This window comes from Pleurodeles waltl, chromosome 7, assembly GCF_031143425.1.
Source record: "Pleurodeles waltl isolate 20211129_DDA chromosome 7, aPleWal1.hap1.20221129, whole genome shotgun sequence".
Classification (NCBI taxonomy): Eukaryota; Metazoa; Chordata; class Amphibia; order Caudata; family Salamandridae; genus Pleurodeles; species Pleurodeles waltl.
Window position 1 is genome coordinate 292,966,430 of NC_090446.1, and position 25,434 is coordinate 292,991,863.

At 43.0% G+C, this 25,434-nt stretch overlaps 1 protein-coding gene across 1 annotated transcript in view; it reads left to right on the forward strand.

Moving 5' to 3' along the window:
* Positions 1–1,461: 1,461 nt before the first annotated feature.
* Positions 1,462–25,434, forward strand: part of LOC138247247 (uncharacterized) — a 295,171-nt gene continuing 271,198 nt past the window's right edge. Inside the window, exons 1-2 of the mRNA XM_069201977.1 lie at positions 1,462–1,539; positions 5,352–5,477. Of these exons, the coding sequence (XP_069058078.1) occupies positions 5,360–5,477 (118 nt within the window). The 5' untranslated portion in view covers positions 1,462–1,539; positions 5,352–5,359. The remainder of the gene's footprint in view (positions 1,540–5,351; positions 5,478–25,434) is intronic.

The window sequence follows — 25,434 nt, forward strand, 5'->3', positions numbered from 1 at the left end:
TCGCTTTTTGCGAGTCGGAAATGGGCTTTTTGCATCCCATTTCCGATTTTGCACTGTCGCAAATTGCGATTCTGCCCGTTTGCGAGTCGCAAACCTTTGCTACATCTGGCCCATTGTTTGTGGCTCAATTGCGAACTGTATAACTGAGCAAAAAGAGCCGAACTCTCAGCTTCTGCACCACCTGACCAGTTAGCATGATCCTTGGCAAATATTTTTAATTAACTGTGCCCCTTAACTGTGCCTCATATTTCATTACAAACACATTTTTTGTATCTTTGAAGGAATTCAGTCCGTACTGTCTGACTAAACCTCCACAGTATTATATTTACTGCCATTTAATATTACTCCATAAAAGACAACACATAGATAGATAGATAGATAGATAGATAGATAGATAGATAGATAGATAGATAGATAGATAGATAGATAGATAGATAGATAGATTTATTTTACAAACTGGAGTATCACTCGGCTCACTCGTGCAGAACCAGGGGCCGGAATTAGGTAGAATACTTACATTTTTCCTAGTTCATGTTTTGAAACTATATTACCCAGGTGTATCATTTAGTGTCCTAAACTGGAATACAGAGAATTGTTTTTATTTCAAATAGCCCTCGCATAGTTTTACACAGACCTTTAGTACAATTTGCAAGCCCGTTTTTCTGATGGCGCTACTATTATTTTGGCCCCCCTTAGACCATACGGTCGCTTCTGACGCTAATCACGGAACTTGCTCTCCTCTAATGAAGATTAGAGAAATTTAGGCCCATATTTATACTTTTTACGCCGTATTTGCGTCAATTGTTGACGCAAAAGCGGCGCAAACTTACAAAATGCAATTGCATTTTGTAAGTTTGCGTCATAAACTACCACAAATTCGGCGCAAAAAAGTATAAATATGGGGTTGGACGCTAGAAAAGGTTGTCCAACACATACGCCATGACAACCACAAGGAAAATAACAGCTTGAAATAATAAACGTGTTTATTACTCTATGACACTGCAAATATTTGTTTACCTCATTTCAGGGTTTCATTTATTCATGTCCAGTGAAAGGGTAAATTTTGAGATTCCCAGATTCGAAACGTGTTATCGCGATATGGAGATGAGTCCTACATGAATCTGGCTCTCCCTTTCTGCTGTAAGGTCATAGACACAGATGCTTGCTCCTTGAATTATCTATGTCCCGTCTCTGGATACCCGTGGGACTGCTTTCAGCCCACGAGACGCCCTCTACAATGTTCCAAACAGGATGTGCAAGGATGCGCCTTCGGGTGTTTACATTGGGCAACAGCGGAAACTTTTTTAAATAAAAAACGATTAGCCAGGAGGACAATGTATACCGGGAAGAAAATTAATGAGGCAGATGTTGGCTCGCTATCTGTGATGTCGTCAGGTGTAGACCAGCCAATTTCTTTCATGTCTTTGCACGCTTTAGGGATAAAAAGGCCCTCAGCTTTCACAGCCCTAGAGGTTAAGGGAGCTGAAAGCAAGCTGTCAGGCTCCCCTTGAACTCTCTCCTACCGAAAGACCGTTTGTGGTAAGAGGAATTAGTTATTTCATCAGCCGCTCACTCAATGGCAAGCAGACATAGGCAATACAGAACAAGCCCTCTGAAAGCCTGATCTTTTATACTGCCACAAACCGGCAGCTGAACGACATCACCTGTAATCACCTGACCTGGGGCAGCCTTCCTTGGCACTCCTTTTGTCCCCAGCATGGAACTGCCTAGCTGGTGCTGCCCCATAGCCTCCGAAGTCCACTATCGTGCCCACCTCCCTCTCAACAAAAAGTATTGCCATCCCTCCACCCCCTGCTTTTGACGCGTACTTCCCCATTCCACACCACCTTCTTGACATAGCCACCCACTACCTCTAGCCTGTCGACCATCTCTCTTGCAGATGCTGTAATTTACAGTCATTTTGCATTCATAAAACACCAATTTCCCGCCGTGAACCTATCTTTCGTGCTTAAGTCCAATGCATGTCAATGGGCAGTAGCATCAAAGGATTAAAACGAGAGGATTTGGCCGTCCTGACAAGCGCTCCCACGCATCCCTGCGGATTGCTTCGAGGAGCTCTTTGTGAAGGGAAGTGGGACCCGAGATGAGGGGATGGAAATGCTCTTCTTCCCTTTGAGAATGACACTTCTGCCGCTGTCGGAAAGCGTTTCTGAGGTTTCTATTCTACCTGGAAGCACCATTGAACCAGAGTGGGAGGAGAGGGCGCTTCAGCAGGCGCTGAGCCCAAGTTAAGCGTCTTTTCTTCTGTTCCTCTCCGAGCAGCAGCGGCACGGAGCAGCATTATTTTACACTCTCTCTTTTCCTGTTTTACTCTACCACGAAAGGTGGTATTAATTTTGCCAAAAAAAGATATACCCTACAACATGCTCCTTCAGGGTTTGAGCTGGGTATCTGTCGGGTCAGAGGAAGGACAGATCTGCGGACAGCACATATCCTTTAGCCGAACTCCAGGGTTGCCCACAGTGTAATCTTTCACGGGGGTGTGATGTGTGCCAGTCAAGTGGTGCCCCAAACATGGAGGATGCGGTTAACAGTTCAATTAATGCTGGTTCTGTAAATATCCAACTCTGTATTCGGTTAGTCACGTTCTTGCTTATTTCTTTTGTGAATGTTCTTTGCCCGTGGGGGCATCTATTACAGGCAAAGTAAATACTGAACCTATGTATCTGTGAATTTTCATGCCAATATTATGTGCTTTGTCAAAGAAGTGCAAGGTAGGTGTATGTGTAACATAGGTTTCCAGTTTCACCATATGTAAAATCAGAATGTGAAAATGTGCCATGCAATTGTATTCTAAGTTGGGAAGTGCATCAGAGCTGTATCCTACTTTGAATACCACAAATGTATTAGGTCTCCTTCTTTCCGAACCAGACTTGACAAGGTCGAGCACCATGACACTGCACCTAGGCGTGTACCAAGAATTGTTTTAAATGTATGAGAGCTATGCAGCAGACAGAGTAAGGCATATGCCAGTAACTGGGGCATATCTGCGGCAGACATTTAACAAGATGTGTATTGCGAAAGTATCTTGTAAAATAGTGGCACCCTCGAGGGGCAGCACCTCAATTCAGGGCACGTCACAGTGAACCACAACTTAAATCACTTTCATATTGATCTTCCTATCCATGTTATATTCTGTCAGCGTGGTGGCTGGAAGCACTCTCTGTTCCAGAGTGTGAACAAATGTGAACAGCCATGCTAATTATCGTACAACAAATAGTCCCACAGACGCACTACCTTAAGTGCAAAATTCTGCTCTAATTTAGTCACTGCTTGTATTTGAACATTCAGGTCATTCACTATATTTTTTGTGTTTTCAAACAGAGCACTCCTTCATAGAGTAGGTACATCTTAGACAGAAACAGTACAGCCTTGTGTTCTTCAGAGAACAGATATAGCTAGAGAAAAAAAGCACAAGATTTCTCCGTTATAGAACGGGTACAAATCAGGCAGCAGCACAAACTTTGCTTCCTCATAGAACAGGTACAGTATGGCAGTAGCAAAGAACGGTTCTCTCCCTCACAAAGCACTAAGTCTAATATTCCATTCCTGAATAGTACAAACTTTCATTGCTCCCAAAATGTGAACAGTTAAGGCATGAGAACACGTGGGTTACAGATAGGTTTCTGGAGCTGGTTCTTAAATAACTGAGAGACGCATGTAGGTGGATTAATGGGTGAATCTGTGAGTTCAGGCACCATTCCCTCTTCGGATATATTCCACATCAGCATCCAGAAAGCCTTGCTGCTCTCACTCATGGCCCTAATGTTTATGTTGTTTCTTTGATTTTCCATGTATTGAGAAGTACCTGTTAAATACTGGATCATCATTGATTTTTGGAGCAGCCCAACCCCTGCTAAGTAACTATGCTCTAGACAGGTGCACAGGTGCAAACTTCATTGAACATGTTTTAAATGTGCACAAAACCTAGATGCTCACCCTCAGTGCTGTACCATTTCCGAATTTGGATCATAGTTACTGTTGCCACATGCATTTTTTGCAAATGGCTACAGGTAAAAGTGAAAAAAACAAATATAGATAGATTTTATCTTGTCAATGGCAATATATGTACACATAAATATATACACTCGTGTGTGTGTTAATTCAGTGGCGTTGTGAACCGCCCCCAACATTACCAGTTTAAGTTTTAAGTGGGTCTGCCACTGGGTTGTGAACTGCATCTCACTAAAACATTAATTACTTTGTTATGGCCCTTATGTCTGCAGAACAAATGTTCATGCATATTTAAGGAAATAGAGAGAAAGGAAATTATGAAAATAGGAGAAAGAGGTGATTAAAAATTAGAAAAAGTGAGCAGGAGAGAGAAAGGTGAAAGAAGTAAACACAAAAAAATGGGTAGATAGGAAGCAGAAAGAAAGAATAGGTGGAGGAAGGGTGATAAGAAAGAAGGAAGAACAAGTGCAGGTGGGATGGAATAGCTAAGGCGGTGGACGGTAAAATAAAGAGCGCATGGAAGGATGATAAGATGGAAGTGAGTAAAGAAACATACATTGAAGGGTCACCGTTCGTTTTTAATAGTGAATGAATCAATGGATGAAAGGGTTAATAGATGGAAGGACAGCAGAATGGACAGAAGGGTGAAAGGGTGGATAGATGGATGGTGAAGACATGTGGATGTGGGTGTATGAATAAATGGTGGATTGAAAAGATTGATGTATAGATAGATGGAAAGAGGATGAAAGGTTGAAGGGAACTGTTCCAGTAATATCAAATTTGCTGGCTCTGCGTGCACATGTGCTTAGAGGTGTGACTCAGGTAGGTGGGATTTCAATTTTCCGGATAGCTTTTGTTAATTAAATAACATGTAACTTCGTTCATTTCAACCACTCTCTCTGTGGAAGAAGGTTATATTTGAAGGGAAGTTTTCATTTAACGACACAACATACTTGTCATGTTCCGGGACAGAAGGTTCATTTCCTTAGCTACGTAGGCCACACCTCCTTAAATGCAGGCTAGTTACTGTTGCGTCTTAGCCTGGGTCACGTCAACAGATAAATATTCTTGTGGGCCGGTTTAGGACCACCATTTTTTTTTTATTGCATATAAAGCTTTGTGTTCAAGAAGGGGCAAACCGCCTGCACACTCCTGTTGTGCATTTTGCATCTTCTGTGTATTGAGCATTACTCCTCTGAAGCAATGTTTGGCTTTTATACGTCATATTCGGATTTATCTGCCAGTTTAGCTGAACCACGCCACGCTCTTTGAGGATGTGTTGTGTCAGATTGAGCTCTTTATTGTATACTATGTACTTTCTTGACTTTCCACGTCCTCATCTTATGTCGTTTTTCTCTGTTTTTGCTTTAACTCAGAATTGAAGATGTTGAAGACTGCATTCCTTGTCACTTTCTTGGGCCTACTGGTCCAAATGGCCCAAGCTGTGGAGATGCCGTTGAACCAAATCCCGGCGGCCGTTTGCAGCGACGTGTTTAACGAGCGTAAGTACCCTTTAATATTACTTGCTTGTGCACCACATCAGAATTGCCATTTGAACTGCTAGTGACACTTTCTTCAGCTGATTGCGCACTTTATAGGCTAACGAATTGGACCTTACGATCATAGCGCCAAGAGAACTTTGGTGAACATGCTCTACAACTTTATCTTAACATAACATAACAACACAGCTCTTCAATAACTAAGTATGGGCAATCTGTGACTAGGTAAGAAGCTAGAACTGTATTTTACAAATAGGATACACAATTGTTGATCATGTAATATGGTTCACAATTTCCACCAAGAAGTTTTAATAGTATCACAAATTACAAAGCCAACTGATTTGCAAATCTCATTAGAACCCCGAGATGGCAATAAAGGACAATATTGCACGCATTTTTTGTTGTGTATATTTTATATTCCATTTGCAATTTTTCGTATTTAGATTAAAACAATATTTTCTTCAAATGCAGCCAAAAGTGGGCACCGATCTCATTGGAATCAGAATGAATGTTTGTTTTTTAACCTTTAATAAATACATTTTTGATAAAATGGAACAGTGGTGAGGGTGTGGATTTAAGGGATTTTGTGGCTGGAGTTTTTACCCAATAATTATTAATTTATTATATTTGCCACATAATTGACCACATATATAGCATCATTTACAGATATCACAAAACATTTATCTAACTGAAATGGGTGAAAAAAACACTGGCATACAATGTGGCACATCATTTGTGTTTTTAACCCATAAATTAAAAGTCTTGCTGCATGAACTGGATCTCCATGCCACATAATCATGTTAGCCGTGACAACTGAAAAATTCATTACAGTCGTATGAGGACTCTCATTATAGCGATGACATCCATATTTCACCCGGAACAGGTGAATGTGAAATATGGGTTTTTACTGGACTGCATTTTGTGGCATAAAACACCCACAAATGTGATATATAGCTGTACATTTATATATGACAATACATTAATTTCTCAGCATACAGAATGTACAACAACGACGTTTGATTTATGCTTTTATCATTTACTGATTCATTGTACATGTTACCTCTCTGCTAAAGGTATTAGCCCACACGGAGCTTTGGAGGCAGGAGAGGCGCTGGAGGAAAATATCAAGTCTAGAGGCAAACACTATTATATTGTGCCATTGTCCTTATACTTTGCAGTGTATTCAAAATAGGCTCTCATTGCGGGTTTAGCTCATAATGAAGCTGGCAAGATGGCTCAGTGATCTGAACGCTCATATCTGACTCAGGCAGTAATCTGCAAGCCACATGTTCAGGTCCTAAAAAGGACTACTCAGCCTTCTATCCTTCCGAGGTTGGTAAAATGAGCACCATTACATTGAATAACTGTAACACCTGTTATTTTAAATTGTTGTGTAATGAATTAAATGTTGAACAAGAAACAATTATTATGATATTCGCATAGTTTGCTGCACTCGTTCACTACATCTCTGCTGTGCAATGATTATAGCTCAGAGATTACAGCCCTCATTACGAGTGGCCTATCATTTCCGATGGGCCGAGTCACATTAGTTGCTGGCCCCACAGAAATTAGGAGTTTAGCAGAAAACTGCTTACAAATGTATTGAATGCTACAATCAGGCAAATTATCCATGGTGAATACAGGGGAAAAACATCGAAAAGGCACTTTAAGTTTGATTTATGTGTGTTATTCTCCAAAAACTCGTAATATTTGCCATCCCCATTCCTCCTTAAGATTCCGGGCCCCTCTGTTACAGTAAATCTATGGCGCAGAAATATTAAGGATATTAACGGGCCACTTGAAATGAAAATGCATGTCTCGATATTGTTTGATATTCTCTATCTGTAGAGTATTGTGACAGTTCTAGAGATGAGACAGATGTAGCAAGAGATAGGTGGGCAATATGTGTGTGCTGGCAAAATTAGAGAACTTCCCCACATGGAAATACCAATAATGCGGGATTAATTATTTGCATAGGGCACAATTGCCTTAGTATTATGTCAGTACTGGGAAAAGTAAAAAGCCAAAAGCTGCGTCAAACGGTGAATGTTACAGTGTTATTTTTCAAACACATCATTTAAAGTAGCAAATATTTAGAGCCAGTTCTGAAAAGAATCTTTGGAAATATGTAAATATTACTTTGCTTACCTCATGACGTAGAAAAACTACTGATCTGCAGCAGCACATAATGTAAGTATCTGTCACAATTCTCTCAGCAGAAACAGTTTTGGACGGTTACTTATAGTTTACGCTGGGTTTGCTTCATTGGTGCAAAATTTAGTTTTGATATTTACTTCCCAGCACAAAACTTGTTTTGCTCTGTAAAGTAGTCTAAAGAAACTATGTGCTATTTTGCTCTACTTTGCATCAAGCTGGAGTACCCTGGGTATTTTTATGGCAGAGCCGCGCTGCCTCAGCTCTGAAATGCAGGGATGCACTGTATTTACAAAAATACTGCGCATCTCTGTGTTTCCCCATGCGCTGGTACTAAATTAGCTGCTGAGCACCAACGCACTCACCCTTGTGCCATGGTACAAGAATGGCTGCGTTGCAGGGGAGATTGGTTTTGGGCAGAAAGGGACACCTTCCTACACAAAAAGTGGCTTAACACTGCCTTGTAAATACAGCGCAGTGCACAGGGCAATCAGAGCATCATAAAAAGTGATGCTCTGGTGGCGCCAGGGGCTTGTAAATATCCCCTTTATTCTCCACAAGATATGCCTGACGTGTAAAAGAAGTTTTGTTTTCTCTAAAGTTTCCAAAGCTGGCATGTCTGCTGTAATGTACAGAGCACATACAATGTTAGAACACTTTTTTACTATGTTCAAGCGTGGCATTTTGTACTGGAAGTGTACTGTTCAGTACAAAACCTATACGAAGCATTGCACTAACATTTTTGAACTATGGTGCAAGAAAGTGCATGTGGCGCAGTAGGGACAAAATTGTGCCAATGTAACGGGAAAGAAACAGTGCCATTTTTTTAGCACCCATCATGCCTTTCTGCTCTCTTCTTTAGATGCAGCAGAACGCAGCAACATTTGTTCCCGTGCTGCTTTGGGTCACTTTGTACTAAAGTTGCCTATGCATGTATATTTGAAAATGTTTTGTGCCTCATCACTGAAGCAGGGTCTGATGGTACTGTTTGCTACTATCCCAGCAAGAAACCGTGATTCATAAATCAGTAAATAGATTAGAAGCAAATACACCTGTTTCACATATTTTGTCAGGAGGTGTCACAGAAGATAGTTCTAGTGCCAGTTAGTAGAACATTATATGATTTTTTTAATATAACAAAGGGTGCTTCTAATATACATTAAAATGCTAAAATAACTGTGTGATGATCATTGTGACAGACTACCATTAGTTGTGATAACATACGCCGGAGGGCTGTTTAAATGCTGTGTTTTATTGTAAGTTAGCGTGTGATTCACACCTGTGATGAGGCCAATAAGGCCCAGATTTAAGAGTGCCTAGTGCCATTCTAACGCCACATTAGCATCAGTTTTTTTACGCTATTGTGGCATTATATGGCAAAAAATCTGCACCATATTTACAAAGTGCATCAATGCATGCATTGCACCACTTTGTAGCCCTTTGCGCTACATTATACCTGCGCCAGGCATAATGTATGCAAAGGGGGCATTCCCCCGTTAGGGGAGGCCGTAAAAATGGTGCAAAAAATTCGAACAAGTTTCTTGGCGTCATTTTTTCAGGGATTTTTAAAACCTGCTCAGAGCAGGCATTAAAAGGAGGCTCCCGTGGGTTTCAATAGGCCTCTGGGTGCTGTGCAGGATTTTGATGCTAATCCTGCAAAGCGGGCGTAAAAAAATCTGATGCTAGTGCCCTCACTACCACTGTGGTGCACCATATTTTAGATACGGGGCACATGTGGTGACATTAGGGGGGCGCTATGGGACGCAAGAAAAGTGGCATTGCACTAGTTGCAGTGACATGTTTCATAAATATCCCCTAAGTGTTCTGTTTTGCAACAGGTTCCTAGTGACCTTTCAAAGTACTTGGTTGAATGGGTGCTGTATCTCGTATAGCCACTACAGGAAGTGTTGCGTGAGGTATGTGAGGTTCAAACATGTTGTCCAAACGTGGAGTGGTAAATGTTGCTGTGTTTGAGGTGCCATTGTTGCAGCACATGAGAGATTGAGGAGAATGTTAGAAATAGACACATCTTGGCATATCGTTTTCGGAGTGGTCAGTTTCCTTAGGTCTATACCATTATGGAGTGCTTAAAATTTAGATTGTTGTTGCTTTACGGAGCATGGAATCTAACAGAAGTGACAGAGGCTAAACTCCTATGGCTCCTGTTCAGCAACCAGCTTACATACACCATGTAGGGTCCACCCAGAAGCACAGGCACAACCACTGGTGACATTCTTTTTAAAACAAGGGATACGTAGCTCTGTTGGCAGATGGCTAACATATTTAGGAATGTAGACTGCATCAACCTAGTTAGAGGGGCAAAAAGGTGTTTAGAACAAAAGGGGGTAATCACAGAAGACCTGGTAAGCCACACTGCAAGATGCGAATTGAAGGATAGTGCCAAACTAGGAAAATTACACCAAATGGGTGAAATAACAGTTGGAACAGGAATGGAGTTTGGTGACATGAGCAGGATCAATGTGTCTATAAATGCAGGCAAAATGCTTCAGATAGCCAGGAAAGAAATTGAGGAGGAATCAGAATTTGCATCATGGACAGAAGCTACCCAATCATTAAAGGCCCAGATTGCACTTACTCCTGCTAGACCAAAGGAGAGAGACTTTTGTGCACGGGTTCATGGCACAATCCACTCTCCTGCTCGCAAAGTTGAACAACAACCAGTTTGGCAATCCCTAGACGTGATGAGGTTTATACTTTAGCAAAACTAGTACCTTGCACATGTGATGGTGAGACACAATGCACGAGGTATGTTGCTTCCCTGAGAGGGCAAGAATCATTCAGCCTGCCCTTCGTAACCGTTTTATCCTCGCCCTTCCAGGCAAGCCCAACCATTTTCTCAAAGACCCTGAGCCCATTGCTCTTTAAGTTTACATAGGGAGCCATCCTGATGACGTCCGTTCTCATTTTCCTCCCTGACAGTCTCTGTGTTCATTATAAGTAAGGAATCAAAATGTGGGGTAAAAAGGAAGCAATATGTAAAATCGAGCTATCTTTCTTGCAATGTTTCAGATACGCTCTAGTTCTAGTCAGTGTGCATTACTAGGTGGAATGTTCCATAGTACTCCTCTTAAGTGTGTTGTCAAGTCAGTGCCTTTAATTAACAGTGCTTCCGTAAACACTTCTTCTGCTAATGCAGCAGAAGTGATGCAGCAGTATGTGCGTCTTTCAAAGAATGTGCTTTAGGTATAGATAAGGGTCGGACTGGGATGGAGATAAGGCCCGATTACTAAAATATAAATCCGCCCCCCCCCCTCCTAATTAGCAAATCAGTTACCCCAAAACGGCTCATATTCTGTAAATCGGGAGAGGTGTGAATTTATGAAGCTACGTTGTATAGGTATTTTGCAAGGAATGGTAGAGTGCGTGTATTTGTGGTTCCTGCAGGCGATGAGTGTGGTAATATCATGGCGATTGTCCGTAAAACGCAGCCCACCTGATCCTAAAGAGAGCCCCAAACAGCCAAAATCAAAGCCCCCACACTGTCCTGTCAGTCCATCCCTTCTGACACTACCAGAGTGCCATATCGTCAGGTTAGATATCAGTCTCAGCAGGTGCGGTATGCATGTTTCTTTTACAACTTTTGAATTGCAATGGCACTGTATAAACACAGATGCGATCAGATGACCCGTACAATCGCCAAATCATAGTTGACTTTTTTATTTGCTTTCAATGTTGTCACATTGAGACAGAAGTCAAGCAAGTGATAGGCCGTGAATCACAATCAGTAGTGCAACCAGTGGCCCTAGTGAAAGGAAGGAATTGCCGCGCTGGCTGTTTGAATTATAAAGTACAGCAATGATCCTGGTTCAGTGGGCCCGGCCGGCCTCTGGGCCCCGGTGCCACTGTACCTGCTGCACCAATGGAAGCCACGCTCTTGATCACTATGACACGGTGAGGTAGCAACTTTAAAATTTAGATTTGTTGCGGAGACATCTTACAATTTTGCAGTCCTATCATGTCTTCCTGCTAATTCCTGCTCGAACCATAGCAACGGAGCCCACAGATTTCAAGACAGTGGTGGTCATTCCAACCCTGGCGGTCCATGACCGCCGGGTTGGAGGACCGCGGGAGCAGCTCCAATGGGCATTCCGACCGCGGCGGTAAAGCCGCGGTCGGACCGGCAACACTGGCGGGCTCCCGCCAGTGTACCGCCGCCCATTGGAATCCTCCAAGGCGGCGCAGCTAGCTGCACCGCCGAGGGGATTCCGACCCCCCCTACCGCCATCCAGTTCCCAGCGGTTCTCCCGCCGGGAACCGGATGGCGGTAGGGGGGGTCGCGGGGCCCCTGGGGGCCCCTGCAGTGCCCATGCCACTGGCATGGGCACTGCAGGGGCCCCCGTAAGAGGGCCCCTAAATGTATTTCACTGTCTGCTGCGCAGACAGTGAAATACGCGACGGGTGCAACTGCACCCGTCGCACAGCTTCCACTCCGCCGGCTCGATTCCGAGCCGGCTTCATCGTGGATGCCTCTTTCCCGCTGGGCTGGCGGGCGGCCTGAAGGCGGCCGCCCGCCAGCCCAGCGGGAAAGTCAGAATTACCGCCGCGGTCTTTCGACCGCGGAACGGTAACCTGACGGCGGGACTTTGGCGGGCGGCCTCCGCCGCCCGCCAAGGTCCGTATGAGGGCCAGTGTGTGCTTCAGCCGTGCCAACTCCCTTCAACCGAATAATCTATTGGCGCACGAAGAATGTTGACCATGACTTGATCACAATATTTTTAAAGAGAAAAGCATAATTACACATATGTTTTAAAAGTTTCAGAGCAGTACAATCACTTCTGGGTAACAATTTACTTCTGGCATCATCAACTCTTTACTTAAACAAGCATTGGCATTGTCAATAGAAGTGTTTTTTGTTTAGTAATCAAAAGAATGTGCTATTGTTTAGTGAGTTTGTGCTGTGTGGATAGGTGAATGTGTGAATTTGAGAGTTACGTAGAGGAGTGAATGCAAGCATGGGTGGATGAATGAGTGATTGCAAGGATGGGTGATTGGATGAGGCCACAGAAAAATGCAGCCTAGTTCTACCAATTTTTATAGACTGTGGTCTCAGGCAGCAGGTAGTGATAAAGTCATAAGACGTTTTGTCATAGATGATGAAATTCCCTAAAAAGAGCAATGAAATAACTACACTCTTTGACACAAAGACTACCAATAAGCCAGCATGCATTATAAATCAGTGATTAATTTGTAAAAGAAGAAGTGCCAGGGCTCTGGTCAGGAGGGCACTGCAGCGCTGCCAATGGCATACTTACACAACTACTAACCATCACAATGCTACAAGTGTGACAGTTTGGGCTGTTCAAGGCCCCCAATCTATAACAAGCATTTGCAATGCAATGGGTCTCGCGTTTGCCCGAGTTAAAGCTATTAGAGTTGTAAACTCCTAACCAGACTTTTCTTGCCACATAAACTGAAAATGAAAAGTAAAACAGTTTCACATAAGCAATCCGACTGCCGCCATGAGCGCAAAGCAGACACACAAAAAGAAACCGAAGTTCGCTCACAGTGAAACGAATCAGCAAAAGTGCAATTATCCATGTAATCAGCTAAAGTGCAAATATCCATGTAACTGGGTCGTTGTCAGGCAAAGTGCTCGACTAGTGCGCAGCGAGATCGCGCTGCCTACGAAATAAAGAGAAAAAGTAGTCTATAAGCCATATGGAAAACATGGAGCCTCGTGTGTTTTCAGTAGTCATCCGGTGCGCTCGGGGTGGGCTAAACACCAGAAAAGGCATGTCATATACATGCCTTTCACTAATGAAATCAAGCGATTTTTGAAAGGCAAGCGCATGAACCAACCAAACTGATGGACGTGACATGGGAGTGGTTAAAAGCCGACAGAGAGATTACACCAGGGACAGAGCACTTTGTGCTCTACCCTAATAAAAGGCAAGCGCACGAACCAACCAACCTGATGGGCGTGGTGAAAAGCCCACAGAGAGATTACACCAGGGACAGAGCGCTTTGCACTCAACCCTAAAAATTGCTTGGGTGGCAAGTATTAGTTGTTTTTAATGTATATTGAATTAATAAGCAACTGTTTTTTCTGCTCATCTCTAAATTACACAAACAGCAACACCAAGTGGGAGCTGTTATAAGTGCCACTGTTAATAACTCAGGTCTGGTGCTGATCCCTGGAAACCATCAGCTCAATTAAGCGCTGTTATAAAAGAACTATCAGATCTAAATATATGACGCAAACTTATTGACTTTGCAAGTTTCTGAAATCACATATGTTTTGCTATAGAATGCAGGATTTTAGTTTTGGCTAAATAACCCGAATTTCCCTAAAGCAAATGGTTTCTACTTGAATGAAAAACACGATTTTTAATTTGTCAGCACTAGGCACGCTAGTGTTATTATGTGGGGAGGCACCATAAAGCAAATATTAACTTCTGGCCTGTCAGTGCAAGCGTTATATCAGGGATGCCAAGGGCACCAACAAATATAGCTGAAATGACAAAAAATGTTAAGTGCAATCATTACTCTATAGATCATCTTGATTATGCCAAGGAAGCCAACATTATGCAAGGATTACACAAGGGGCGGACACCATCATTCCTACCTCAATATAATATATTGAGAATTATTACCAATATGCTAGATCAAGCACTACACTAGGCTTCGGTTGCACCAGGCCAGGAAGTAAACAGTATGTCAAGAGTAATGCAAGGCAAGCGTTACCCAAGGGTGAACAAAACAGTGCCAGTAACGCATGTAACATCTAAAGAGGCACCGCCATAATTATAGGGCAAGAATTATACACTAGGCAGCATCTGTGTGGCAATAATGTCCAAAATAATACCTGCAATTACCACAATGATTGTGGGGCCATTTTGTGAGGATTTGATAGACGTGCTATATAGCAGGAAATACACAGTGCCTCAGGCTTAACTATTCAAGCACATGCTGAATTATGACACGCCAGCTGGAAAACATATATACATATTCCACTTTGTTCATATAAGTTAATTTGAGCAACGAGTTTTGACTAACCAGCGGCGCTGTGAGCCACTACAAGCAAAGTGTTGTCACCTTTTATGCGAATGTGGCGAAAGCCATGTCAACGTGCATCAAAAGATGTTACAACGAGCATGAGGAGTGGCGAGGCAGAAAACATGAACTCAATGTCTCCTCTGCGAGTCAGGTGTGCAACAGATAAATGCTTTGCTCGGCACACGGATCTGGACCTCAAAAATATGAGAAACTGGCAAGCATCGCCCCAGCCAAAAACAAGAGTCTACAGTTTGCTAGGTTCTAGAACCAATGAATGACAAACACCGCCAGGTAACCTTAACTAATTTAAAGTCAAAATGCCTTCCTACAGCATATTACCTCCTATCCCATTGGTTGTAAACACCTGAGTTCCCAAGGGGTTACAGATCATATCACTGATGTTAATGCAAGAACAATAAATGCGGATGCAAATATATACTCTTTATGAGTTTTCAGGACTACTAGGCGCACAAAAGAAGCTATGTTTGAAAAAATCGGAAGAACTGGATAGAAAGGCTCAAATACCTAATACACCTATCAGTTACAGGTGAACAAGAACCATTCCACACCCTTGAAATAAAATGTAACTGACACTTTTTTTTTAAACAATAGATGAAGAAATTACGACACACTAACCATGGCTTGAGGGACAATTTGAAGCCAATATCCTTATGTTTGTTTGGTCATAACTGGTGGAGACAAGCTGTCAAGATAGGTATAACATGTACAAAGGGATCGTCAACCATTCCTCCACAAAAAAACATGTCCGTTAAAAGCGTGCTTTGGTGATAAAACACTTGTGCCAGAAAACCAGCAATCTAGATCACTGCTTGCATACCGTACCGAACAACCCAAAAAATGAGCCTTATCGTTGTCACATGGCCTTGATCAATCTACCTTTTTTCGCAGATATCACAACCTAAGGGGCCCTAGAAAAGCTACCAAAAGTTGGTGCTCTAAGTCAACTATTCAAAGAGCTAACTGATCCCAAATGCTTTCTTTAAATCTGTTTTGTTCCTCGAATTTGAATCCATGAAGAGCAAAAGAAGGTGCCTTCCTTGGGTCCCCACAGCCAAGGTAGAGGCTGATCTCTGTCCATTGAACGTGAGATGACTGATGGCCAGGAAATGACTGTGAATCTTAGTTGTGAACCACAAGAGACTTCAACTAACACACAACCCCTCTATCTACTTGGTTACCCACACTTAGAGCCGCTTGCCAGTCTTCTAACTCATCTGTTTAATAATTAATTCAGACTCATTCATTCAGTCATAAATTTATACACTTGCCTATCCGCACTTTCACTCATTGATATACTCACCTATAACACACATACCCATTTACCTACACAATGACTGATCGAGTTTTGCCTCTCACATCCATCCAATTCATTCTCATGGTCACCCTCACTGCTCAGTTACTGGGCCTCCAAAAATGTCAAATCAATAAACAAACACGTTAAAAGGTCAGCTGAACTGTGGCATCCAGAATTAAGCACAACACTCAAAATGAGATCGCTAACACTAAATACAACACTCCAGATGAAGTCTTCTGAATGATAGACATTATGCCATAGATGGCCTCGAAATTTGGGCACAACCCACAGGTTATCAATTAAAGCATTCTTGGTTTACTAAACATACTTATAAGGAGATAGAGTGCTTTAGATGAAGCATTGAAAACTTACTATCGTTTTCCAGACACTTTTAAGAATAATACACTACACTAGAGCTTAGGCTTCAAGGACTAGATGCACATCTCTAGATGATGCCTCTTGAACAGGACACAATGCTCCAGAAGTGACTCCGCGAGCCTTGCTCTAAGGTGCATACAGAACTCCCTTCAGTACTCCAGAAGGAAACTCCAAAAGCAAATAGAAAACTTGAGGGCTTCAAATCTGGAAAAAGTATCCATGTGTTCCCAACAACAGTGCATAAGTTTTCATATGTTGACCACAGAGCCTATCACAACTGTCTGGTATGGCTGTAACAATAATTCAGTAATTTGTATGGCCTCATCTCATTCTATGTGACTACTAACAGTAGAAATAATACTCCAGATGCGGCATCGCGCACTAGACATTTTGGCGCAGGGAAGCCCAACAAGGTGACTTGCTGCACTGCCCTACTCCAAATCCCCACAAATGAGGGCCATTGTTTTTAATCATACCTAGCCTGCTTGCTGAATAAAAAGAATTGCTTAAGGATATAACCTTATATATTTTTATTTTAACTGCACGTTTAGATTTCTGCTTTAATCCAGTAGCAATTTATGTAGGAACTCCCATCATTGGTTCAGTGAGTCAAGGTGGTATTTAGCTACCTTGGTGTGTGTGTTGTGTGTGTGTGTATGTGTGTGTGGGTGTGTGTGTGTGTGTGAATTGAGGTTACTGATGGGGGGGGAAACCCTGTTTGCAGCAACCACAATTCTCTTCATGGTGAAACACAACCGAACCTTAACTTAAATAATCACCGGGTAGATTGGCACAAAGCAGTCAGGCTTAACTTAGGTGCAATGTGTAAAGTATTTATGCAGCACTTCATACAGTAAGAAAGTAAAACGCAATATAAGATAACTCCTACATCAATTTAGAGAAAAAATGTAAAATTTAATAAATTATTGGCCTCTAAAACAACAGCATTCCAATCAGTAGTACCAGAGACTTTGAATGTTAAAGGTTTAGGTAAAAATAGTGCTGAAAAGGACAAAGCGCCAACTGTGGTTACCTTGTTTTGGCAGAACAGGAGAAAGTTACTGTTGGAGGATGGGTCATTAGTTGTGTGGCCTGCACAAGTAATACCCAGTTGTAATGCTTGACTCTCATAGGGTAGCATTGCAGAGCAGTCCAAGGCTCACTCAAGGGAGGTAGTATGGGCTAGTAATCACCATTCAAAGTACGCAAGAATAACACTCAATAAATGATTGTCCAATCTGTACCTTTTCTTTTGATAAAGTAAAAATAAATTTGTTACACACACACTATTCAATACTATGCAACACGTTATAGATATACACAAGCTGATGGAATTACTTTTTGATTACATTTTGTTGGAATTTTCCCTTCTGCAGGGTCATCCCCAATCTTTTTGCCTCATGTCTCCTATTTTTTTCTGACCTGTTGCTGTTGGCTTTTGAACTCTGAGCACTTTACCACTGCTAACCAGTGCTAAAGTGCATATGCTCTCCGTGTAAATTGTATGGTTGATTGGTTTATCTATTATTGGCATATTTGATTTACTAGTAAGTCTCTAGTAAGGTGCACTAGAGGTGCCCAGGGCCTGTAAATCAAATGCTACTAGTGGGCCTGCAGCACTGGTTGTGCCACCCACGTAAATAGCTCTGTAATCATCTCTCAGACCTGCCATTGCAGTGTCTGTGTGTGCAGTTTTAACCTGCCAATTCGACTTGGCAAGTGTACCCGCTTGCCAGACCTAAACCATCCCCTTTCTTACATATAAGACACCCCTAAGGTAGGCCCTAGGTAGCCCCATGGGCAGGGTGCAGTGTATGCTTAAGGTAGGACATATACTAATGTGTTTTATATGTCCTAACAGTGAAATACTGCAGAATTCGTTTTTCACTGTTGCAAGGCCTATCCCTCTCAAAGGTTATCATGGGGGCTGCCTTTAAATATGATTAGAGTGTAGATTCCCTTTGGGAGCAGATAGACATGTGAAATGTGGGGTCTCTGAGCTCACAATTTAAGAATACATCTTTTCGTAAAGTTGATTTTAAGATTGTGTGTTTGAAAATGCCCCTTTTAGAAAGTGAGCATTTTCTTGCTTAAACCATTCTGTGACTCTGCCTGTTTGTGAATTCCCTGTCTGGGTCAGTTTGACAGTTGGGCTGTTTGCACCTCTCTCTAGGCAGTGACAAAAGGGAACTGGGGTGTAGTCTACATATCCTGATGAACCATCTGTGCTAGGAGGGAGGGGAAGAGTGGTCACTCACACCTGAAAGGGCTGTGCCTGCCGTCACACAATGTAGTCTCCGACCCCCTGGTGTGTGGTTGGGGCCTGGCTTGGGCAAGGCACGATTTCACAAACAAGAGAGACTTTGCTTTGAAGAAAGCCTACTTCAAAGGGCAAAATGGGTATAAGAAGGGCACCCAAAACCACAGACTTTACTTCACTTCTGGAAACCAAGAGGAACCTCTGCCTGGAGAAGAGCTGAAGAGCTGAGGAAGAAAAGCTGCCCTGCCTGTGACTGTGCTTTGTGGAGCTATCCTGTAGTTGCTGCTTCTGCCTGTGCTAGAGGCCAAAGACTGGACTTTGTGTGCCTTCCTGCTTGTGAAGAACTCTCCAAGGGCTTGAAACTTAGCTTGCCTCCTGTGAAGATTCAGGGACAGCAAAGACTTCTCTTTGCCAGCACCTGGCCTACCTACCCTGCCAAGTGGTGCCCATCCAGTTCCTGGGTCCCTGAAAGGAGAAGCTGGCAGAACAAGAGTAAGAAATCCACGCATAGACAGTCGTGCAGGGAAAAGATCCACGCAACTCCAAGATGTGGCTGAAAAATCAACGTGCTGCCAGCTTCGTGGCTGAAATCGACGCTCGCCTGCAGTGCGGCTGGAAGATCGACGCACCCGGCTGGAGAAATGACACGCAGCATCGCTGACAGAGACGGGTGAGATCACAACCCGCGCTGGGTAGCTTTCGAAACATCGTGCAGCAGGATGTCCGACACAAACATCGATGGGTGTGTAAAAACAATGCAAAGCCTGCCCGGACCCGAAAGTGCTTATCCAGATTGACGCATCGCTCTCCTGCAGAGAGAAGAAATGATTCACGCCGACCTGACCGAAGGAGAAACAATGCATGGTCTCACTCGTGAGTGATATCGACGCATCACAAGCTTCTTTCGACGCACACTCGCCCGTGCAGGGTTATTTTTGACGTGACCCAGGTACATTTTCATGCTATCAGCATTAACGTTGTGTTTAAAAGAACATGAAGACTCTTTTTTACTTTTTAATTTATAACCTGACTTGTGTATGTTGGATTTTTGTCGTTTTGATCTTGTTTTGTTTAGATAAATATTTTCTATTTTTCTAAACCTGTATCATTTTGTAGTGTTTTCATTAAGTTACTGTATGTGTTGGTACAAATACTTTACACCTAGCTCTCTGAAGTTAAGCCTGCCTGCTCATGCCAAGCTACCAAGGGGGTGAGCAGGGGTTAGCTGAGGGTAATTCTCTTTTTCCTTGACTAGAGTGAGGGTCCTTGCTTGGACAGGGGGTAACCTGACTGCCAACCAAAGACCCCATATCTAACACATTGCATAATCATTCTTGTCTCTCCCAAAGGGGGATATAAACCAACAAACCACATGGCAAAGCATGCACTTCTATTCCAATGCAATATTTAACTGTAACTTGGAGTGAGAGCACTTAATAATGGCAATAAAGTACATCTACTTTGATCACTAGTGGCTGTCATTCTCGTTACTCAAATAAGCATCAACAAGAAACATTTATAGACAATTTGGAATGATTTGTGCTGTTATGGTTACTCTCAGCATGACCTACGCAGTCCAACCAGACCCCTATAGGGTGTGGGACGATGTTCCTAATTTTCCACATTGAAGCATTCAACATAAAAATGATGCACAGTGACACAGTCCCCAAAGGACATCTCTTGGTTGTTAAACATTGTGTAATACCATCTTTCACCCATAGAGGGTGCATTTTTATATGATCCCACAAATGTCATATCATTGGCCAAAATGCTGCAGCCATACATTTGTAAGCACATTCATCACAACGTGCAGCACTTTAAATATACCCCCTAAGGGACTCCATTTTTGTAACAACACATGTAATTACAACCTCCCACCCCCTAAAGGTGTTCTTCATTATAATAATCCATGGCTTTCACCATACAGACCACAACCATAATCTTCACCCCTAGAGAGTACAGTTCCACTACCCTGAAACAAAAGTCCCAGCTGGGACTGGCTTGCAAACACATGGAAACCCTTGAGGGGTTATCAGTTCCAAGTCCCCTAAAACTGAGGGAGGAGACAGTTGATAGCTTCTTGGGGGCAGGCTGCACTCATCCTGCAGCTCCTCCCGCACCCGTTGATGATTTTGGTGGTGTCCCTGCTCTCCTTGGGGTCATCACCATGCCAAATGAGTGTTTTTTGCACTTGAATTGGGCCAGGCCCAGCAGGGCATTATGGGGGGGCTTCTCGCAAAGCTTGCATATTAAATGAGCGGCTCTCCTTCTGCTCTGGGGAGAGTCGCTATGGCAGTTTTCTCCATTATTTTGATTGGGGGCTAGCTAGGCTAGCTTGAATCCAGTGACAGTGAGCTGGGTGAAAACTGTGGTGGCATGGTGAGCAAAAGAACGTTGGTTTTAACCCAGATCTGTGACTGGGGGTGTGTTTGAAAAGTTTCAGCACTGCATCCACCATCTTGTTGTGTTGCTATTTTCTCCCTAAGTTGTAAGGGTATGCCCAGAGTAGGGTTCTTTGCTCACTGTGCCACTGATGAGTCCTCAATTAACTTGTTGTTAACCTGTATGCTCAGAAGGGACTTTCATGGCAGTAGCTACTAAACTATCAATCAATCAGTACATTTGTAGAGCGCACTACTCACCGTGAGGGTCTCAAGGTGCTTGAGGGGGGGGAGAGGGGGCTGCTACTGCTCGAACAGCCATGTCTTGAGGTGTCTCCTGAAGGTCAGCAGGTCCTTGGTCTGCCGTAAGTGGGTGGGGAGGGTGTTCCAGGTCTTGGCGGCGAGGTAGGACAATGATCTGCTGCTGATTGTTGTCCTGTGGATGCGTGGAACGATGGCGAGGTCGGCGGAGCGGAGCTGTCGGTTCGGGGTGTAGAAGGTAAGTCGTTCATTGAGGTATGCAGGTCTGGTGTTGTGGAGTGCTTTGTGGGCGTGGGTGAGGAGCTTGACGGTGATCCTCTTGTTGACAGGGAGACACTGTAGGCTTCTCAGGAGGGCTGTGATGTGTCTGTGGCAGGGGATGTCGAGGATGATGCATGCAGAGGCGCTCTGTATGCGTAGAAGTATTTTCTGGAAAGTGGCCGTGGTTCCAGCGTAGAGAATGGTGCCGTAGTCCAGTCTGCTGCTGACGAGGGCCTGGGTGGCTGTCCTTCTTGTTTCGGTGGGGATCCTCCTGTAGATCTTGCGGAGCATGCAGAGGGTGTTGAAGCAGGAGGAGGAGACGGCGTTGACTTGTTGGGTCATGGAGAGTAATGAGTCTAGGATGAAACACAGTTACCTTCAACTGTATTAATCTGAGACCCAAACTACTGTGTTGACATAAGTATTGAAATGCCGATAAACAAAAGTGTGAAAAAAAAGAAGAAACCAAAGGGCAAAGAGTGCTGGCTGCAATTTTCAGTCAGGTTTTGGGTAAATACTGAATGTTTTCTTCTATTTACTGAGCTGCTTGTAAATAGTACTGATTTATCACTATTTTGCCTGCAGCCTGGCAAATAGCAGAGCTTCTTCACTATTTATTTGGCCGCTGGCTAAATAGTAAAGATTCTGACACTGTTGGACCAGCAGCTGTGTAAATAGCAGAAAAGCCTCACTATTTACCCTGCTACTACCTAGCAACAGAGAGTTTGTAATATTTGGTTGGCAACCATTCAAGAAGCAAAGAACCTTTACTATACACCTGGCCTGTGGCTAAATAACAGTAATTATTAATAGGGCTCCTAGTTTTATGGCATTTATTTTTAAAATATTTCTGTCAGTATTTACAGTGGCGGCTCCTCTCCTAATGCAGAGGAGGGTCGCCCCACTGCTGTGTGAAGTGCAGAAAAAGGAAAAATAAAATGATAATAAGGCAATATTATTATCATTTTGTTTTTCCTCAAGAGCCAGGTTAGGACAGCTTGGGAAGGCTGGGCTACCTCACAGAGAAAGAGGGATATGTGCACATAAGTGTGCATCCGGCCAAACGATCATGCGCACTTAGCATTTCTGTATTGCACAGCCGGATGGAGAACATACACAGGCTCCCACACCCTGTCTGATCACCAAACCAGACCCTCAGACCAATCTCGATGCTGCTGTCATTCTGGTGACAGAAGTGTTGTGATTGGCTTAGGGGAGTCTGGGAGCCGGTGTGCTTCCATGCTGTCAGGAGCAGGGGAAGAGAAGAGGAAGAAGGAGAGATAGAACTATCTCTGCCAATGGAAAAGGTTTTCTTTCTTTTTTCAATACCCACCTCTCCCATTGAGCAGCAGCGGCCATCTAGTATTTATTCATATTTATTTGTTGACCATTTTATTGTATTTATCCATATTTATTTTATGCTTGGCGAATCAATTGAGTCATAAACGGGTATATTTCCACATTTATTTAACTGATAAACATGCACTTATACCTTGATGCATTTCATGTTTCAGCAACAGGTAAATATTAGCCTCTACCATGGATCATCTCTCTCTGTTATGAAAAAACTACAACGTATCCAGAATTCCGCAGCCAGGCTACTATTACATGTAAAGCCGCAAGCCCACATCTCCCCTGCCTTGAGAGCACTACACTGGTTACCCGTTTCCAGAAGATGCACTTTCAAGCTGCTTTGTATCAGGCACAAAGCAATACATGGAACAGGACCACTTTTTATCAGAAACAAAATAACCAAATACATCCAACAAAGAAACCTCCGCTGAAGATTGGCACCCCGCCTTAGAACACCACCATACAAGAAAAAGACTATAGGAGGTACATCCTTCTCCGTTCAAGCAGCCAAACTATGGAATTCATTACCCCCAACTTTAAGAGCCACAGATAACTTTCTTGTCTTCAGAAAACTACTCAAGAGTTGGCTCTTTCCTTCATAACCACCATATTCAAACAACTATGAACTGCATATGCCTATGTTGATAAATATTTCTTCAGATTATGTGTATATTTCTAATTATGTATAGTTTCTTTTGAAAATATGTATCGCTACTATGTCATAACAATAAAATACACACACACTCTTTAAACCTGTTTGACTAAGTATATTTTACCCATGGTTCTAATTATGTATTGTATGTGCATATGTGTGTGTATTCATGTGTGTGTGTATATGTATGTATGTATGTGTATATGTTGTTTCTGTGCTTGGCATGTTCGTAGGTCATTGCATGGCTCCTGGGTGGGTTGTTATACTAGATATCTATGAATTCCTGCTCTCATCTTATCACACTTATCTACCCATCATCATATGTCATGTCTCTATCAAACTATCCTCCATTCTCACTCTGACTCATCCCAAATCCTTTCTACTACTTTCATCTCCTAAGTAACTCTGCCTAAGCTCTTCCCTCCGCTTCCACATCTAACTCACCAAACCTCACTCTACTTTCGTTACCTCCCACACAACCCTACTAAATTCTCCCACATTTATCTCACCCTGCTACTATGCTCTCCTTAACCCTTCCACATACTCTTCCCTCCTCCATCCCCCTTTACTCATCCCAAGCCTTTGGGTTGAGTAAATTAAGGATATACTCCCAATTAACACTTCTGGATTTCTTTCCTCCTCCACCCCTCCATTACTCCAGTCAATCTAACTAACAAACTCTCATATCCGCTGCTCAAATTAACTCATAATAATACTAAAACTGTACTCATTATTTCCCGATACTAATCCATCACTAATTCTTGTTGGGTTCCAGAGTAGCGTACTACTCACCGAAAAGCACTTCAACGCCTCGTCAGGGGTAGTCAGCGCTATATAAATATGATTACAATACAGTTAGCAGTTTTTACAAATATATGTTAACATCTGTCTGTATTTAAGGGAATCTCATCCTGTTTCTAAATCCTCCTGGGGTCTATCTGCTTAGCAGTTGGTTTTCTGTGTACTGCCCCTACCTGGACCTGGGCCTGTTACCCTTCTTTATATATGCTCATCCTGTACCTCCTTGAGCAGGTGCTACTGATCCTCCCCTCTCAGATGCAGCTTATCTGCTGAATCATTCTCCACCTGACTCTCTTGTCCTGGCCCTTAAGTTCTGGCAATGGCAGCCCTCATGGTTTGAGTCATCTTAATGCTTCTGATCCTAATTTCTATCCTCTTTGTTCATATGGTACTGTGTCCACTGGTCTTGGTTCTTCTTATGGGATTCACTTGGGGTGGGCCTGGTCAACTTGGTCCTGGTCTGGTCCCTTTGATACTATGGTCTCCAATTGTCCTCATGCTCCAGTCCTGGCCCTCCTGTTCCACATGGTTCTCAAGGTCCTGGTTGCCTTGGGTCTGAGACCCCAATCCTCCTAACCTGGTTTGTGCTTATCCTGATACTTCTAATGTACCTAGTTATCCTCAATCAAGTCCCTAGTCATAATAGCCTTAGCTTACATGCTCCATTTCTGCTGACCCTCCTCCATCTGGTATTGTTACTCCTGCCCCATGTATTCTAAGTACCCCTGCTCTTTGTCATCCTGGTTCTGCACTAAGTAGCCCTGATCCTCCTTGTTCTGGTCATCTTGTTCTTAGTCACCCATCATTGTACCCCTGACTCCTTGCATACTGGCCCCCATTGTCCTGGCAATTGCTCTTATCCTCGATTTGGTTTTCCTTGTCCTTGTGTGCCATTATTCCTTGATCTTCTTGGTCTCAATGGTTGTGGTCTCACAATGCCTCTAAGCACTTGTCCATCTGACTCAGGTTGCCACTGCATCTGCTCCAGGTTCTGTTATCCTAGTATTTCGTACTCTACTTCTGGTCTGTTTAGCAATAGTCTTCATATCCCTATTCCTCAAAGTCCTTGTTCTCTTTTTGATTTTTTGCCCACTAAACTTCATCTTCTTGCTTCTTTGCTCCTGGTC